We start from the raw sequence: 18,831 nt of genomic DNA, 5'->3' as shown, positions 1-18,831 counted from the left end.
AGGACAGAGATGGTGGGAGATCACTGGTCTTTGTTTTATTATCGGCTTTGTGTCTAGAGAGCAGATTCAACATTACAGCCCGGTACACATTAAGACACCCACTGAGCCCTACTCCCTCCTTCCTCATGATGGAGAGGGGAGGGGGGGAGGTCGCGAGGAGCTTTGCGTAGATCCTGTTTTGCAGTCTTCACACTACACGCTTTGGGTTAAGGCACAATTTTTCATTCAGTCTTAAATTAGGGAAAGAAGATTAGGGATTGGAGGGGTTAAAGGTGAAGCTTGGGATATAATCAATACTGAAATCAATGGGCTTGGGAAAGGTGGAGGCAGAGGGGCATCTGTGGGATTCAGGCGTAGACCGTGATGTACTGTGGCTCCATGTTGCCAAAGTATGAACGCTCCCACTCGCTCATGAGGTCAAAGTGCAGTGGCCGGTGGCAGAAGTTACATTCGGCGGCCGAGGGCAGCTGCAGGGGCAGGCCAACCTCCTTCCAAGTCTCCAGCAGGCTCTCTGCGAAGAACACAGACCCCAGAGAATGAGAAAACCCCCAGGCTCTCCCACATCATGTCGTTATCCTGCCGGTGGCTGGCCCAGCATAAGAGAAGCTACAGGTGGGGTCTATGGGTGATAGCAGGCAACTAGCTACCATCCCCACAAAGGACAGGTACTTGGGGATTGATTTCTATCTGGTGCCCAGCCCAAGCGATTACTACAGACTCTCAGAATAACTTCACAAGCTGAGCTCGGGACATCATTTTAGTTCTTGGTGCTCCTGCTAGCTTTGCAGCACTGTGTCACTAGGACCAGGCATGAATCTCTCTGGCTTTGGTGCTATTGGCATAGCTTGTATATGTGTTACCACAGTAATACATGAAGTGATTAAAATAAATGGGAAAAAATGCATACACACCTACAAAGTAGCTGATCATGGGTGGGGTGTGGTGCGGGGAGGGTGCAAGCCTCAGCAGCTCTTCTCCCCGTGGCACAGTCGGATAGTTGATGGCCTGTGCATAGATGTTACGCTCAGACAGCAGGAGATCGCAGATACGGGTGTTCAGCGCGGCATCTCCTATCTGCAGGATTAAATGGTGGGAGAAATAAAAATAAATAGTAACAGAGCTCATCTTGACCATTTGGCATGTTTTATGATTCTGAAGGTTAGGCATGCTCCTCCACTTGCTCTCTCCCAATGCCGATGCTCGCCACCAAATTTACAATCACCAGTGCTGCTCTTCCTTTCTTTCCCCTCCTTCCCCATGTTGAAACTCATCATCAGTGGCTCCCCTCCTCTTGGTGGCATTCCTACCCCCCCCCCCCCCCCCCCCGTGCTCCATGGTGACATTTCTCCCTGAACATCAGTGATCTTCCGTCTTTCTTGGCCATCTTTCCTCGTGATGCTGCTCCTCACCCTTGAGCTCTCCTTAGGACATTTGACCATACCCTCTCCCTCCTCTTCCTACCCTACTCCCGCCCCCTTCACTAACATTTCCACCTTCAGTGGACTCTACAATATATCAAACCTCCTGGTGAGGAGGAGGAGTGCTGGCATTGGGAAGTGGAGGTCAGCATGGTGAAGGAAGAGCATTGGTACCAGGGTTGATAACTTTAGGAAGATGTGGGGAGGAAGAGAGTATTGTCACTGGGATATGATGGGTGAGGAAGAAGGGCTACTGGTGGGGAAGGGTGAGAAAAAGCATCACCAGAGGGGGTGTGTAGGGTGGCAAGTGAGTTGAAAGGAGAATAATAGGGTGGGAAGAAGAGTTGGAGATGTCAGAGGGGGAGGGGAGTGAGGTCAGAAAGCAGAACCATGATGGGAAAGGAATAGAGCAAGACTTGGAAATGGGGTCATCGTGAGGAAGGGGCTTGGAAATATGAGAGGGGTCACCAGTATCACCATGGGCGAGAGAGGGAGAAGGCTCTTGGCATCTCCAGGAAGGGTAGGACTCTGCATCACAGGGTGAAAGAGAGGTGGAATCACGACATGGAGGCAGGATAAAGTCTCTTTGCATCATTGAAGGAGAGGTTTGAGGCTTATGTTAATGGGAGTGGGAGGGCTAAGGGAGGTGGATTTCTTGGGGTCATAGAAGGGAGCTTTTACAAGGGGCAGGAAGGAAGCAAGGTAGGGCTTACAGCATTACTGATAGGTTGGGTTGAGCTCTCAATCTCACAGGAGATGGGGTGAGGGAAAAATAGGGTTGACAACTCATACAGGTCAACCTAAAGAGGCTGATTCAACTCTGGTCTTGCCTCATGGCATGCAGGAAGATGTCCTTTTTTTTCTTGCAGAAAATCGTAACTACAATTCCATGCATATAATGGGGTAAAACCAGGACTGGATCAGCCTCAGGCTGACCTGGGTGGGGTGGTGACCCTAGGGAGGAAGTGGAGCTTATCTTCATCATATGGGTGGGATAGACAGCTTGGCACTACAGGCAATGAAATCCAGTACTTTTGGTTGGGGGGAATGGAGGATTGACAGTGTCACAGGAGCTGGGGCTTGGCAGTATCATGGAGAGGGCGCCAGAGCTCAGTGGCATGGGAGGGAGTTGAAAACAGGTGGGTGATGTAGAAATGCCATGCACAGGTTGCAGCCTCCACTTCCAGTAGCTGCTCCTCTGGACAAGATGCAGAATCTTGCTGAGTCACCAGTATTACAGCAGTCCCCATGCTCCTGATCTCTGCTCTCACATCTCTACTCTCTGCCCTTAATGGTTTCTCATCTCCTGACCACTAAACTCCCCTCTCCTGCTGACCTCTCCCCTCCACATACCCGCACAGGAATGATGTGACTAGGGCAGTTGATGACAGGCAGCCCAGCATCCACCAGCAGCTGGCGCATGTGTCTGACATTGCGCTGGTGTGCCCGCCTCAGTGCCTGCCCCTCCTCGCCTTTCAGTACCCGTACGGACTCCAGGGCCCCAGCCAGCACCATAGGGGGTAGCGAAGTGGTAAAGATGAAGCCAGCGGCATAAGAACGGACTGCATCGATCAGGGAAGCTGTGCTGGCCACATATCCCCCTACACAGCCAAATGCCTTACCTGTGGAGAGAGAGGGAGATTACCGAGATGAGACACCTCAAAAGAAAGAGAGAGGGAGACTTAGCAAGAGATCACTGAGACAGAATACCGTGGACAAAGAGACTGCTGAGACAGGAAAATATGAAAAGAGAAAGACCACCAAGATGAGTTCCCATGGAGCAAAAGACTGAAGACATGGCATGGCAGAGCAAAAAATTGCTGAGGTGGGATAAGGAAAAGACTGCTGCATGGAGACATTTTGGAGAAAAAAGATAGCTGAGATAGTACAGAGGGAGCAAAATGACTGGTAAGATCAACTGTAAGGAAAGAGAAAGGGACCACTAGGACTGGACAAGCAGAGAACGCTGTTAAGGCAGAAAGTGGGAATGGAGGAACAGTTCCTTCCTTTTGGAAAAGAAAAACAAAGGGTACTTAGAAGTGCTCGGACACAGAAACATTACTGCCCTCCCGTGTACTGGTGGCTCTCACTCACGCCCTCCATGTCTGAAAATGTCTGTCAAAACCACTTCAGAGCTGATTTCACACAGCGGGTCCTGGGGCAGCAGAAAGGAACCCAACAGCACTGGTATAGAGATTAGACCCAATCATCACCCAGAGCTCCTTCCACCCAGCCTAAATATCACCGTTGGCAACAAGAACTGGGGACATCCCAGCTGGAAGAGGAGATAGGCTCCTACCCTAAGAGTGGGGTGAGTGTTTGCACATTAACCCACTCTCTCCCTGTCTCAGTAAGGACACGGGACAGGCCCTCCTTCCCCCTGCACCCAGCTCAAAGCAGTCTGTAACGCAATTTTAAAGAAACTGCAAGGAAGATGCTTAGAATCTAGCTCAATACTGATAAAGAAAAGTTTCTCCCAGATTTACAGCTCTGCCCTTAGAGGGAACAAATGGCAGGTTCTGTGCCAACCCCAGCAATGAGGCCCTTATAGCCATAAGAACACTTCACGTGATACGTGTCACAAACCTCACACACAAACTATGGGGTTTTTTAATTGTTTAAATCATGGCCTCAGTTTAACCTCTGCATGTGAGTGCATCTAAACTCCTAACTAGCAGGTCAATACAGTACAGTGTGCTCCGACGGAGTGCACTGCTAGCTGGCATTTGGACGCGCGTTTTCGATGCGCTATTACCCCTTACTGAATAAGGGGTAAAGCTAGCGCGTCGAAAACGCGTGTCCACTCCCCCCCTCCCCCAGAGACTAATAGCGCCCACAACATGCAAATGCATGTTGATGGCCATATTAGTCATTCCTGCACGATACAGAAAGTAAAATGTGCAGCCAAGCCGCATATTTTACTTTCAGAAATTAGCGCCTTCCCAAAGGTCGGCGTTAATTTCTGCCGGCTCCAGGGAAGTGCACAGAAAAGCAGTAAAAACTGCTTTTCTGTGCACCCTCCGACTTAATATCATGGCGATATTAAGTCGGAGGTCCCAAAAGTTAAAAAAAGTAAAAAATAAAAAAAAATAAAAAATTTAAAATGGGCTCGCGCGTTGAAAACCGGATGCTCAATTTTGCCAGCGTCCGGTTTCCAAATCCGTGGCTGTCAGCGGGCTCGAGAACCGACGCCGGCAAAATTGAGCGTCGGCTGTCAAACCCGCTGACAGCCGCCGCTCCGGTTGCGCTAGTGTCCCCAGTGCCTCTTTTTACCGCGGACCCTAATTTAAATAAATTAATTTACTGTATCGCGTGCACAGGAGAGTGTCCTGTGCGCGAGCCGGGAGAGCAAGCACTTGCCCGCTCTCCCGCGATTTTTACTGTATCAGCCCATAGGTGTTGGGGGCTGGACTTGGGGAGATGGGTGCATGACCTATACCTACCCAGTGTCCCTGATACCACGTCCATCTTATGCATGATGCCATCGCGCTCACCGATGCCAGCACCGTGGGCCCCGTACAGCCCCACAGCATGCACCTCATCCACAAACGTGAAGGCGCCGTACTTGTGTGCCACATCACACAGCGCCTCCAACGGGCAGATCGCACCTGTAGAGGCAAGAGACACATGAAACTCAGCACTGATAAACACAAAACAAGCTGGTTGTGTAGTGTGAGATATTTCAAGAGCACTGCCAGTGGGGGAGGGGGGCACTCTCCAGAGTATGTCCTTGGCACTAATTCTGTAAACTACTCCCTTCCATTGCACGCTGAAACCTCATTGATCTGTGCTGGCTTTGATGTCACCAAGAGCAGCCTGGTGCATGAACCAAGCAGATGCCGGCATAGGAATGATGTAATCAGTGCTGCTCATGCAATGGCTGCCCCCAGGGAGGGGCAGGAACCGCTGGGAGTGCAGCTTTAAATTGAGGGACAGAGCGCTTAGGAGCCAATACACCAATGTTATGAATGGTAATGCTAGAGTTCACAGGTGTTAAACACCTGTATTAGCTATTGTGTGTTCTCTAGCTTTCATTAACACAGACTCTGCTAATGAGGTAATAAGATGCGGAATCATGCCAAATAGCTCATTTCCTAATAGTATAGTGAAAAACAATGTGCGCTGAAATGTGCACAATCGGCCTTTAACACGTACATTAAACACTAAATTAACTGCCAATATTAATGCTCTGTAGCAGGAGCAGATTCCAGGAAAATATCAGCCTGGGGATTTTTTCAAACCCACCCCACAGAATATCTGTCTGACCCACAGTTGGACTGATTCAGTATGGTGCGCTCAGCCGAGCGCACCATTAGCCCCCGTTTGGCCGCGCGTTTTCCACGCACTATTTTTACCCCTTATACAGTAAGGGGTAATAGTGCGTGGAAAACGTGCAGCCAACCCCCCCCCCCCGAAACTAATAATACCCGCAACAGGCAAATGCATGTTGATGAGCCTATTAGTTATTCCCGCGCGATACAGAAAGTAAACTTTCAGAAATTAACGCCTGCCTTTCGGCCGGCACCGGGAAAGTGGACAGAAAAGCAGAAAAAAACTGCTTTTCTGTACACCCTCCAACTTAATATCATAGTGATATTAAGTTGGAGGCCCCAAAAAAAAAGAAATTAAAAATCTAAAAAAAAAAAAATTAAAAATCTGCCCGCGGCCCGGAAGACGGACGCTCAATTATGCCGGCGACCGTTTTCCGAACCCGTGACTGTCTGCGGATTCGACAACCGCTGCCAGTAAAATTAAGCGTCGGCTGTCAAACCTGCTGACAACTGCCGCTTCTGTCAATAAAGAGGCGCTAGGAACGCGCTAGTGTCCTTAGCGCCTCCTTTTTACTGCGGGCCCTAATTTGCATAGCTTGGTTTAGTGAATCGTGCGCTCAGGAGAGTGGCCTGGGCGCTCGCCAGCTCTCCCGCGCGGTTTACTGTATCGGCCCGTTTGTGTGCTTTCTGTACAGCATATGCTTCAACAGCTTCCAAAACACACCAGTCCAACCCTTGAGAGATACATCATGTGACCTGGCAGAATTGAGTTGAAACATCTTAACATAAATTTCACTTTTTCCCTAATTAACTTAGTAGTAGAGCATACCCTAGAGCAGAGTTGAGTAAACAGAGCTATAATCTCATCCATACAATCAGTTGGGTCCCCCACAAACATATACTAAAAGCATTTTAAGATTGTGAAACCAAGCAAGTTATAAAAGCGATTTTATGCCCTTGACCTAAATTGTACATTGGACATACCAAACTTGCCATTAAAACCAGAATTATTCAACACAAATGTTGCATTCGGACGAAATGTTTGGAGTCTCCGTTAGTTAAACATTGGCTTTCACATGAACATACTGTTGAGCAAGTGTGTTTTTTTGGTTCTCCAATGCATTAATTCAACCTGGGGTGATGATATATCTCTGATGCTCCGACGTAAGGAACAAGAATTTGTTTACAGCTGGCATACTGTTCAACCGCATGGTTTAAATACCGTTATTGAATGGAAAACCTTTTTGTGAGTTGAGCATATTAACAATATTAAGGTGTGCTTTCCTTTACATTATATTTTTTTGTTACTATATATTTTTCTGTGTCATTCATTTTTGTTTTTGTTTCTGAGAGTATATTCATATAGCGCTATCTGCATTGCGCAATCGCTATCCACATTCCCGGATGCTGGTATGGACATTTAAACCTCACTGTGCGGCGGTGGCGTTATGCCTCCATTTTTGTTTCTCCTGTAATCTTCAGGAATGGGGAAGGCTTGGGTAAGCTCTGTACGGATTCTCTCTCTTTTCGTGGACATTTGATTCTAATATGTGTCTCATTCTTTATATTTTCATTTCATGCAGTTTAAGTGTTCTGTATTTTGGTTTTAGATATAAAATGTTGTTTGATAAAGTTCATTCAAGCACGGGCTATAGAAAGATTGTTTAATCTTTTTAAAATCAAGTGGTGATGCACTCTGTATGTAAGTATTGTACCTTTTTCCATGATTTGATTTATATAATAATTGTTTTTACAATATGTATATGCTAAAAATGTTTTTATTTATATATATTTGTATTTTTTTTGCAATAGCTTATAAATCACTATCATTCTCCCCCTGATGAAGCAACCCACCGGTGAAAACATCAAGGCCTTTTTGTCGGGGACAGAAGAAATGGTGAATAACCCAGTGATCTGAAAGTTTCATGATTTGGGAGTAATTTAAGATTGCGACACTCTTATTAGGATTGAGAAGGGGAGAAAAGAAAATGGTGAATAACTCAGTGCTTTGAAAGATTCATCATTTGGACATAATTTAAATATGTGATTTTCCCATTCAGATTGAGAAACCGTTTGTTGAAATTCAATTCTTTGCTCACATCGTGCATCACTTGCTGTATTTGGTTACAAATGGACTTATAAAATACCATTTTAAGTCGTTTCAAACCACCATGTGTGTGCGTTTGTTTGGATTTGAATAATTTTGATGATTATTTGTTTTGAATATTTAATAAATATATTTGTGTAAGTTAAGAGGAATTAGTATTTTTTGTTCCTTTTTTTGTATAACTTCATATTTATACATATACATAGATACATATATATATATATATATATATATATATATATATATATATTAGATTCCTGGCAGGAACGGATTGACCTGTTAGGGCTTCAGGCATGCCCTGCTGGTCTGGTCAGGAGGATCACATGGTGTGTGTTGGTCACTACTGCGGCCCCAAGCCTGCGGAGCCACTGCAATCAGCACAGGCCTCGCAGCAGCTTGTGTCACAGAGTGGGCGCCTCCCTCAAAGATCTCCTCTCACTTCTGCCTCCTATTTGTATTTCTCATGGTGGCAGCTCCATGGGCCTGTTGCCACTAGTCTGCTCAGGCATCCCTTCTTCCCAACATCACGATGTTCCTGGCTCCTCCTCACACACCCGCACTGCTTCTATAGGCAACTGAAGGGAGGCAGCAAGCAGGCCTTTTGCTGCTGCTTCCCTACCAGCTCAACTCTTTACCCTCTGAGCTCCTGGGCTCCTGTCACGCTGGGCCACTGCAAAAAGGAATTTAAAAAAAGCATCAAGGTCTTCCAGCCTGCCCTTCCCACATCAAGAGGGGACACAGTGTTGTCTTTTCACATGCAGGGCTATTTCTGTTTGAGTACTGGCAGTTAGTGATATTTTGCTATGGGAGATTTACTCTATTAGAATTGTAAATTAATTTACTTGCCGCTTTCTGAGGGTGAAGCCCATATCCAATATGCAATAATATAGACCTAATATATGGGTTCCAATTTTCATTTTGCAGGGTTTTTCTGGTTGGCAGAACAGTAGTGTAGATAAATGTTGTTGTATATGATATTTTTAACTCAGAAGACTGTACTTTGAATGTCCTTTTTCATGTAAAATCTGTTATAAATGCATAATTTTTAATTGTGTGTGGGGTGGGCGAGGCTGGGGGAGGGATCATGTGTGCAAGGCTGTAAGGTTTGGGTATCCTTCTCTCAGTGAGAGAGAGAGAGAGAGAGAGATACCACTTTGTGTCTGAGAGAGACTGTGAGTTTGTGGATGTCTTTCTTTCTGACACAAAAAGACGTACCCACACAGTCTCTCTGTCTCAGACACACATTCTGCTGTTGAACTGCTGCTCCGGCACTGGTGCATCATTATGTGAAGTTCTTGCTGCCAGACGTTCCTCAGCCTGCAGCAGTCCCTTCCTTTTCCCATTCCCAGCCCTTCTCAACACCCCCTACTCACTGGTTCCACAGTCAGCTGCCCCTCTCAGAGCTGAGCCCAGCCACCTCAGACAGATGCCTCAGTATCACTGCACAGGTACTTCCCACCTGGCTCATCGCCTCCCTTTCTGTGACTGTAGCTTGTCTCCACTCCTCCCCCTTCTCATGCCCACTGACTGAGTGCTATACAGAGTCTATTGTTTTTATACTTCCTGTTAGGAAAACAGAACAAGCCAGGCTGCTGTGCATTGCTACACAGAAACTACATGCTAGCAGACTATCTCTGTTTAGTTACACATGCAGAACACAGACAGACCCTCACCAAATATAGAATAAAGAGACCATGGCCAAGGGATCGACAGCACACAAAAACAAAACTGGAAACCACAAGCCAGACTCTATATGCAATACGACAATGGAAAAATAGAAACATCACTATGCCTCACAAAATATCAAACAGTAAAATCAAGAAATAGAAAACATGAATCATAATAGCAAAACCATATGAATAAAAATAATACATATTTCAAAACAGCTAACAATTAGAACATCTAATAATCAAAAGCTCATATACACATTTTAAAAATTTTCCCAAACACCAATAAAATATTTTAAAACAGCAGACACATCAAATAATAGCCCATATTTAAAACCAATAAAGCCAGTGGGTGGCCACATCTGGTCCTCAAGAGACACAAACAAAATGCTGCAAAGAATTTGAATTTGTGGATATTAAATCTTCCCAGTGGTTTCCATGATCACCTCTGAAGATCTTTTTCAATCTTATATGAGAGATCTTCTCAAAATATCCTCTACAGTGGTCCCCCTGATTTTTTCAAGGCCTATGACCTCCATTTTGGTTGCCATGCCTTGGGTAGAGACTTTGGAAGAAATCTTGGGTAACCAGGGCAGTCTGGAATTGGATCTTAGTGCATTATTATATTGGTTCACTTCATATCTTTCCAACCAGCATTTTCAAGTCAAAGTTAAAAATTACATCTCAGAAAAAATAACCCTTAATACAGGAGCACCCCAAGAATCAGCATTATCCGCCACTTTATTTAAAATTTATATGCTCCCCCTTTGTCATCTCCTTTCTGATCTTGGCTTAACCTATTACATTTACGCCGACGACATACAAATTTTCATCCCTGTTCAAAAAGGCCTAGAATTCACCTACAAAATGATAGCAATGTATTTATCTGTAATTAAACAGTTATTAACCCATTTGAAACTCATATTAAATGTCTATAAAATGCAAGTCATTCTTTTGGATAGAAGATCAACCCTTGGTAGTTTACCTCCTTTAAAACTTGAGGACCAGTCTACCATATTAACACCAGTATCACATGTTCGTGACTTAGGAGTAACCATTGTGAACTGAGGAGCAATAACGTTTTTTGATAAGAAGTAAAGTTCCCACTGTGAAATAAGAACTACAGGAAGTTCATATCAAACAGATACTCCCTTAAAAGATGAAGGAGAACTAATGGCTCAGAAGTGATACCTTGAGGAAACCGTTAGGTGAAACAAGAGTCTCTTGTCGGGAGTGATGTGAAGCAGGAATAAGCAAGGGAGTAGTATGTTGAAGGAGCAACATTAATTGAGAAGAAGATACTTGCTGTTTTTGGCATGGGAACTGTTGGAGTAGGTGTACTTTCACCAACCAACAATTTGTATCATTTATGTTCTTGGACTATTGCCTCTCCTGTACTTGGGCAGGTTAATTTATGGGGGAGGGGACGGAGGGCATGAAAATGCTAAAGTCCTTGTAGGAGTACACTATTGTTATTGTGTTTTCGTGTTTGAATTGTAGGTTTTTGCTGTATACCTCAATAAAGGTATGTTGAAATTAATTCTAGGCTCCTAGTCAGAGGAAACCCTCTGGATCTTGTCAATGAGGTAGTTGAGGAGAGTAATGTGGAATGATGATCTGTTTTGTTTATATTAGCAGTGGGTTTTGTCCTCCGGGAAGAGTTTTCCTTTGTATCAATGTATGTACAATTCTCCCTTGTTTTCTGGGCCTCTGTCTCATAATTTTCTTATAATTTAGCAGGAATATGTTTTTCAATATTATTCTGTATTGTTGATTCTGTTTTCTTTATATCCTGCTTTGCACTGCAAGTTATGCTTGCTTTCATTTATATAAAGAGTTTTAAAGAAAAAAAAAAGTATAAATAAAGTATAAATATCCAGAATGAATATGCATCAGATAGATCTCCATTGGGAGCAAATCTATCTCATGCATATTCACTGTGGATATCCTGAAAACCTAGCTTGTTTGTGGCTCTCCAGGACCGGAGTTGGCCACCCTTGCAATAAAAAATAAAAAAATTCCCTGCTTTCCATGCTTAGGAACTTTTGATTCCAGGCACTCTGATATTGTTGTAAATTAGTCAGGGGTGAGGGCATGCACACACTTTCTCTTCTCTCTCAGATACACGCACTCTGTAACAAACATTTATTCTCACGTTCACTCTCTCACATGCTCACTCACAAATGTTTCCTAACATGCACACATACACACATAATAACTCACATTCATGCTCTCTTATGTTCACACATGGGCCCACTGATCCACACTCATACTCACATACTCTCACATACTCACATGCTGACTTACATGCTCTCACATATGCTCACCGATGTACACACTCTCACACGTGCTCTCTTGACTCACACGCTCTCATATGCAGACTCATGCTCTCACCAGTGCTCACTGACTCCCATGCTCTCATACATGCTCACAGATACACACACACTGTCTCATGCTCACACATGAGCTCACTCTCACACACAAACTCACACACCTGTTCACTAAATAAAATGTTCTCTCACATTTCTCCCCTCTGAATACATATAGATTTGCTTATACTTACATTGGTGATCAGGGAGATCTAGGCAGGGGCCCCAGAAGAATAGGGTCTCTATGGGCTGCCAATTACTGCTCAGTGTCCCCCCTTTTGTGTGGGAAGGGGCAGGCTGGAAGGCCTTGATGCTCGTTTTATTATTTTTTTAAATTATTACTTTTTGTCACAACCCAGCAAGAGGGGAGCCCAGTGGCTGAGAACAAGGTGGTGAAGCAGTGGCGAGAGGCCTGCTGGCTGTCTGCAGAAGCAGTGCAGGTGTGTGGGGAGGAGACAGGAACGCTGTGATGTTGGGAGAAAGGGATGCCTGAGCAGAGCAGCAGCTACAGGCTCATGGAGCTGCCATTGCTACTACTGTCACAACGGATAAGAAAAAGAGGACACAGAAGCGAGCAGAGAGCTTCAGGGGGAGGCTCCCGCTCTCTGACACAAGCTGCTGTGGGGCCTGGTATTGGGGGCAGTGGCTCCCTGGGCAAGTAGTTGCAGTTATACCTGGGAACTTTTGAGTTGTGGTCATCCTGAGACTGCTTTTGATTAGCAGAGAGCGTGGCAGAGGGAGGGGAGATGGAATGGAATGGAATATGTATCAGCTTTCTCTCTTCCACCCTTCCAACTAATTCACACTTTCCTGTCACCTTCACCTGTCCCCCCTCCAGAGATGACCCCAGCATATTTCCCCTTTGTCTCTCCCTGACCCCAGCACTCTTTGCTCCCACCCCTTATAAATCAGAGTGCCATGGATTTATACATTCTCGCTCTACGCTTAGCTAAATGAGTCCCAGGTTCTATTATCACAGCTGCAGGCTGAGTTTTGTGTGTGCTGCAGCTCTCTCTTGTTTCTCCCCACATGCTGCTTGCAGTGTCTGCTCCAGACTCACCCCCACTACTGCTGTTCTCTGCAGGCTTACTGAGGAAGGGGAGTGGCTCAGCTATATACAGAGAGGCCCTGAGATTTCTATTGTTTCCAGCGGCGGATTCCCGAGGAAGACCGGCCCAGGGATTCACCGCCCAGGCTGGCCCAGGACACATCATGTGGTCTACCGAGCGCGGCTCCGTCACGGCCGCGCACGGCAGACCACGTGACTGGAGTGACCGGCCCACCGGGGGATGCCCGATCCCCCGATAGGCCAATCCACCCCTGATTGTTTCCCTTGAGACCCTGCAATTGATGCAAATTGCCTGTTTCTCAGGGTGAGATCCTGAGAGTTCCCAGGTATGGTCGTAGCAATCAACACAAACCATGTGATCCTCCTGACCAGTCCACCGGGGCATGCCTGAAGCCCTGATAGACCAATCCACCCCTGCTTGGTAGAAGTCTTCTGTACAAATCACTATAGTACACAGCTTAGAGGGAGTGGCTTCTCTGTGACTTTCTATACTGCAGCTTCCCAAACCTGTTATGGTGACTCAACAGCTAGTCAGGTTTTTGGATATCCACAATGAATATGCAGGAGACAAATTTACATTTAGTGGGTTTCCAATGTATGGCAGTGGGGTCACCAGGACAAATTAGGGAAGCCCTATTCTATGCACAACTGGGACTTGCCAGCCCCTGGATTAACAGCCAGACCAGCAGTTGTGGCCTTACTGGACAGTATCTGCGCAGGATACTGGCCGAGGTCAGAAAACATCCCAAACTTTTATTCTAAGAACATAAGAACATAAGAAAATGCCATACTGGGTCAGACCAAGGGTCCATCAAGCCCAGCATCCTGTTTCCAACAGTGGCCAATCCAGGCCACAAGAACCTGGCAAGTACCCAAAAACTAAGTCTATTCCATGTAACCATTGCTAATGGCAGTGGCTATTCTCTAAGTGAACTTAATAGCAGGTAATGCACTTCTCCTCCAAGAACTTATCCAATCCTTTTTTAAACACAGCTATACTAACTGCACGAACCACATTCTCTGGCAACAAATTCCAGAGTTTAATTGTGGGTTGAGTAAAAAAGAACTTTCTCCGATTAGTTTTAAATGTGCCCCATGCTAACTTCATGGAGTGCCCCCTAGTCTTTCTACTATCCGAAAGAGTAAATAACCGATTCACATCTACCCGTTCTAGACCTCTCATGATTTTAAACACCTCTATCATATCCCCCCTCAGTCGTCTCTTCTCCAAGCTGAAAAGTCCTAACCTCTTTAGTCTTTCCTCATAGGGGAGTTGTTCCATTCCCTTTATCATTTTGGTAGCCCTTCTCTGTACCTTCTCCATCGCAATTATATCTTTTTTGAGATGTGGCGACCAGAATTGTACACAGTATTCAAGGTGCGGTCTCACCATGGAGCGATACAGAGGCATTATGACATTTTCCGTTTTATTCATCATTCCTTTTCTAATAATTCCCAACATTCTGTTTGCTTTTTTGACTGCCGCAGCACACTGAACCGACAATTTCAATGTGTTATCCACTATGACACCTAGATCTCTTTCTTGGGTTGTAGCACCTAATATGGAACCCAACATTGTGTAACTATAGTATGGGTTATTTTTCCCTATATGCATCACCTTGCACTTATCCACATTAAATTTCATCTGCCATTTGGATGCCCAATTTTCCAGTCTCACAAGGTCTTCCTGCAATTTATCACAATCTCACCATTCAGAAACTCAGTGCCTAAAGAAGAAAACCAATTATTAACTCCTGTCTAGAAGAACCACCCTCGTTTCTCTGCATCTAACCCTAATATCAGCACATCTGGGAGACAGCCCTTCTCTCAACAAGTCCCGTCCCCCCCCCCCCCCCGACTTATTTGATTAGTCTGTAAAGGCAATATTAAAACCATGCAGGAAGGATGGGCATGGGAATCAGGAGGTAAGGAACTGAGCGAAGGTTTTGGATTCATGACTCTCCAAGGGAGCTGCTCTCAGCCCTGACGAGGAGACACTATTTTCACAGCGGTTCTAACACCTACCAATAGTTGCAAACTGATGCTTCTGCAATCCCCCCTCCCCCCTCCTGATGACCCCTATTGAGAGGATTCCTCTCCTAGATATAAAAAGCTTCCTTCCCCAGCTCTGCAGTCACATCTGAAGTAGAGGCTGTTGAGGTCTCCAGAGCTCAGACACTACAGTAGCTTTAATGCTGCTCCTCTGAAAGATGATACAACCTAATAAGTTCCCAATAAATGGAAACCAGCGTGAGCTGGAAGCCACAGAGGTGATACCCAAAGGGATCCTTACACAGGGACGTTTTATTCCTCTCATTTATTTATTTATTTAAATTCTTTTAATATACCGATGCTCAAGACCAGGTCTTATCGTACCGGTTTACAATAAACTAGGAGGTAAACCAGTTAACATTGAAAGCGAAAGTTACATTACAACAGGGAGTGTGGAACTGGGCTGTTAGAAAAAAAGATAGGTTAACAATTTCTAACTGGAGAGCAGAGCATGTAAGCAGAGAGTAATTGCTTACATGGTAAGAATTATATACAATTTACACAGTGTGGTCATTTCCTGCTTTTCTCTCTTTTAACCCCTTCCCTCGGGCTTACCGTGCATGGAGTGCACAGTCTCAAAGGCCACGATCTTGGGTTTACTGGGATCAGCCTTCTGCAGCAGTTCCTCCAGGTGGGCCGGGTCATTGTGGCGGAAGACAAACTTGGGGACACCACTGTTGCGGATTCCCTGGATCATAGACGCATGGTTCCCAGCGTCAGAGTAGATCTCACAGCCTACCGTGGGGAAGAGAATTTAGGGAAAAACCGGGAGAGAGAGAGAGATTGAGGGACCCCCCACCCAGCCCCATCCCCTTAGAGTGGTGTTTGTGCCTGTCCATTAATTGGTTAATATCGGTGACAGATTTAGTTTTCAGTCACACCTAGCTCCGGTCCATGCCCCACCCTCCACCTCCTGAACAATTTCAACTCCCCCCCCCCCTCTCCTCCTCACACCTCTGATGCTAATCCATCCCTCCCCCCAGATACCTCCCCCCACCAACTCCCTCTAAATTCATGACTTCTGCTGCCCGTGGTTGCTCCCAAGGACAGCCCTAGAGGCAGCAGCCAAGGCAGGTTGCTCTCCCAACTTTGCTGCCTTAGATACAGGCTTGTCATTGTGGGAACCCATGCTTGGTTACCATGCCCGTGTGTGTCCATTTGCTTCTGCGTATCTGTCTGCACATGTGTCTATATTATTAAACACCCACTGATTTGCCCTGAGACTCTGGCATACCCATCCCCTGACAGTATTCTCATTGGGTAGTCCTAGGGATCCAGCTGCCAGTCATACCCTGGCTGGTTTCATCTGGGGCTCTGGCAGTAGCAGAAGTGTCACGTACCTGGCAGCATTCTGGCGAGGGTGAAGAGGGTGGAGTCATTGGCCACGAAGCAGGAAGAGAAGAGCAGGGCTGCATCCTTCTGGTGTAGGTCCGCCAGCTCCTGCTCCAGCTCTACGTGGAACTTACTGGTGCCGGAGATGTTGCGCGTGCCTCCAGCTCCTGCCCCGTGTCGCTCCAGTGTCTTTCTGTACGGACGCCAAGAACAGATGACCTCAGACTACCAAATCCAGAAAAAAACGCAGCACAAGCACAATGAGGCACAGCTCTGCCTGGTGAATTCCCACCTCCCTACCTCACTGCTTCCCAGCTGGTTCTCATCAAGGAACCACCACATCTACCTGTTGTCAAGGAGCCTTCATTCACAGGCTTTCTCCTTACTGCTTCCCCCGCTGGCTCTCATCAAGGCGTCATCGCACACGGTTTCCTCATCTCTCATTCCCCCACTCTGGTTCTAGTCAGGGAGCCATCAGGCACAGTTTCTCCTCTCTCCATGCCTCCCTGGCTCTTGCTGTCCATTACTAGTGGGGGAGGGAGCACTTACGAGATAGCTGCAAGGACCCGGGGGTGGCGGCTCATCCCAAGGTAGTCATTGCTACACCACACAGACACCTCCTTCGTCTCCGCCTGCAGGTCTGAGTAGCCGTCGGCAAAGGGGTAGGAGTCTGCCCTGCGATTCACCGTCTTGAAGACCCGGTAGGTGTAATCTCGCTTCTTCTCTTCGATCCGACGATCAAAAAACTCATCGTAGCCAAAGGCGGCATCACCTGGGAGCAGGAGGAGGTGAACTCAGTCCCGATCGCAGGAGCACTTATTATCCCCTTTGATACGGCCCCTCAGTCCCCATCACACACTCACACACACACACACACACTCACAGTCCTCTCCTTTTATTTTCCTCCTATTAGCCTCAAGCTCACCTCTCAGATTGTCCTTGATCAGGTGGCTTGGGGCCTTCGGAGAGGGAGAGCCAAGAAACCTCTTCTGCAGACTGTCCTGCACCTCCAGCAGCAGTGAGGTCAGAGCATCTGCAGAGGAGGAGGCGAGGAAAGAGGAAGATGCATCAAGCAGTGGCAAACACATCATTAAGGGAGACCCTGCAGGGTCTCAAAAGCTCGTGAATGACATTTTAGATAATTCGTAGGCTGCTCAAGAAAAGAAAAATAACTTATGTTAACAACAAACACACTTATTAAAGGGGCTTCTGACCCATCCAGTTCCTCCCTCCCAGCCACGCCTGCTTGCTATAAGGAAATACCTACCGTACCTGAATGTAATCCACTTTGAAGTGCTGTGAAAAAAAAAAAGTGCAAAAGCGGAATATAAAAAAATCTAAAAAATAAAAATAAATGTACCCGATTTGAAGGTCTTCACATCCTCCTGCACTTCCTTCCCAGCTCTCTGCACAATGCCACTCCTTTTCTGCCGCATCTCGGTCTCAATGAAAGGACAGCTGGCCACAGAAGCTTGAGGAGCAGCCAGGGCCAGGGTGCGGGCATGTGAGATGGACTGAGCCCCCTTCAGCGGAGAGGAAACTGAAATGGCATAAACAATGCTCTGGACTGGTCTGACTGGATGAAGAGGAATGTTCTATATATTTATGACACCATAAGCTTATGGCATGAATTCCCATTGGTTCACTCAAAACCATGCGACCCAATATAGACTGAACTACTTACCAGTCAATATCTCAGGCCGCAGGCTACATAGTTCACATTAGGACACAACCATATCATCTTTTCTTGCCTATTTGTCTTTCAGAGCAGTCTCAAACAAAAAATACAGATTACCTTTTCCAGTCAGTATTGGAAAAATACCATCATCTTCATCTTCATAAAACCACAATTGGTCAATGTTATCCACTAATGATCTAGTTCTACATTTACCATATACAAAATAAAACAATATATACCATCTCTGTATTAAGCTGCTCTAGGGACCAAAGGAATGTGAATTATATAGTAAGGCACTTGCTTGGGTCACCAAGTGGCGCTGGGCGACTGAGAAGGAACAGCTGAGCCAGTCCTAGGTGTACCCACCTAGGGTAACTCCTTGGGGGGAAGTTGTAATTAAAAGTCCCAGAGATGTACTGTGGGGTAAAAACCAGAATCGTTCAGCCTATCTCTCTTGACAATGAAAGCTCGGGTAACCCCCTTTCCTTGTGTGATCCCTTGAATATTTGAAGACTTCAGTATTCAATGCTACCCCCTCCCCCCTCCGACCTCCGCCTCACCAGCAGTGGGATGTGTTTCCTTTGTCATCTGCAGGTCCGCGGTGGAGGCAGAGAGGCAGCGGGCCACCATGATGGGGCAGCGGGCCGCGCCGTGCACAAGCTGGGGTCTCAGTGCCCGCAGAAAAACCTGAGGGTCCCGACTCAGGAAGGGACATCGCTGCAGGATGGATGCCATCGTCGCTGGCTTGGATCTGTGCACAAAGTACAGGGGGCAACAAACATCAAACTGGGCATAAGAAATTCCATGACATAGTCCGGTATGATACAGCTCTGCAGCAAGGGCACCAGCTGGGGGCAGGTTACGGAGC

General features: G+C 46.3%; 1 protein-coding gene across 1 annotated transcript in view; it reads right to left on the bottom strand.

Moving 5' to 3' along the window:
* Nucleotides 1–15: 15 nt before the first annotated feature.
* The window catches only part of ALAS2 (5'-aminolevulinate synthase 2), a 20,941-nt gene continuing 2,125 nt past the window's right edge, over nucleotides 16–18,831 (bottom strand). Inside the window, exons 2-11 of the mRNA XM_029607288.1 lie at nucleotides 18,524–18,714; nucleotides 17,646–17,825; nucleotides 17,211–17,318; nucleotides 16,835–17,057; nucleotides 16,294–16,478; nucleotides 15,509–15,688; nucleotides 4,862–5,026; nucleotides 2,772–3,040; nucleotides 912–1,074; nucleotides 16–511 (exon numbers count right to left, since the gene is read on the bottom strand). Coding sequence (XP_029463148.1) covers nucleotides 348–511; nucleotides 912–1,074; nucleotides 2,772–3,040; nucleotides 4,862–5,026; nucleotides 15,509–15,688; nucleotides 16,294–16,478; nucleotides 16,835–17,057; nucleotides 17,211–17,318; nucleotides 17,646–17,825; nucleotides 18,524–18,698 — 1,812 coding nt within the window. The 5' untranslated portion in view covers nucleotides 18,699–18,714 and the 3' untranslated portion in view covers nucleotides 16–347. The remainder of the gene's footprint in view (nucleotides 512–911; nucleotides 1,075–2,771; nucleotides 3,041–4,861; nucleotides 5,027–15,508; nucleotides 15,689–16,293; nucleotides 16,479–16,834; nucleotides 17,058–17,210; nucleotides 17,319–17,645; nucleotides 17,826–18,523; nucleotides 18,715–18,831) is intronic.

This window comes from Rhinatrema bivittatum, chromosome 1, assembly GCF_901001135.1.
Source record: "Rhinatrema bivittatum chromosome 1, aRhiBiv1.1, whole genome shotgun sequence".
NCBI classification, from domain to species: domain Eukaryota; kingdom Metazoa; phylum Chordata; class Amphibia; order Gymnophiona; family Rhinatrematidae; genus Rhinatrema; species Rhinatrema bivittatum.
The sequence above is the reverse complement of the archived record's forward strand: the minus strand, read 5'-3'. Positions and strand labels throughout refer to the sequence as shown.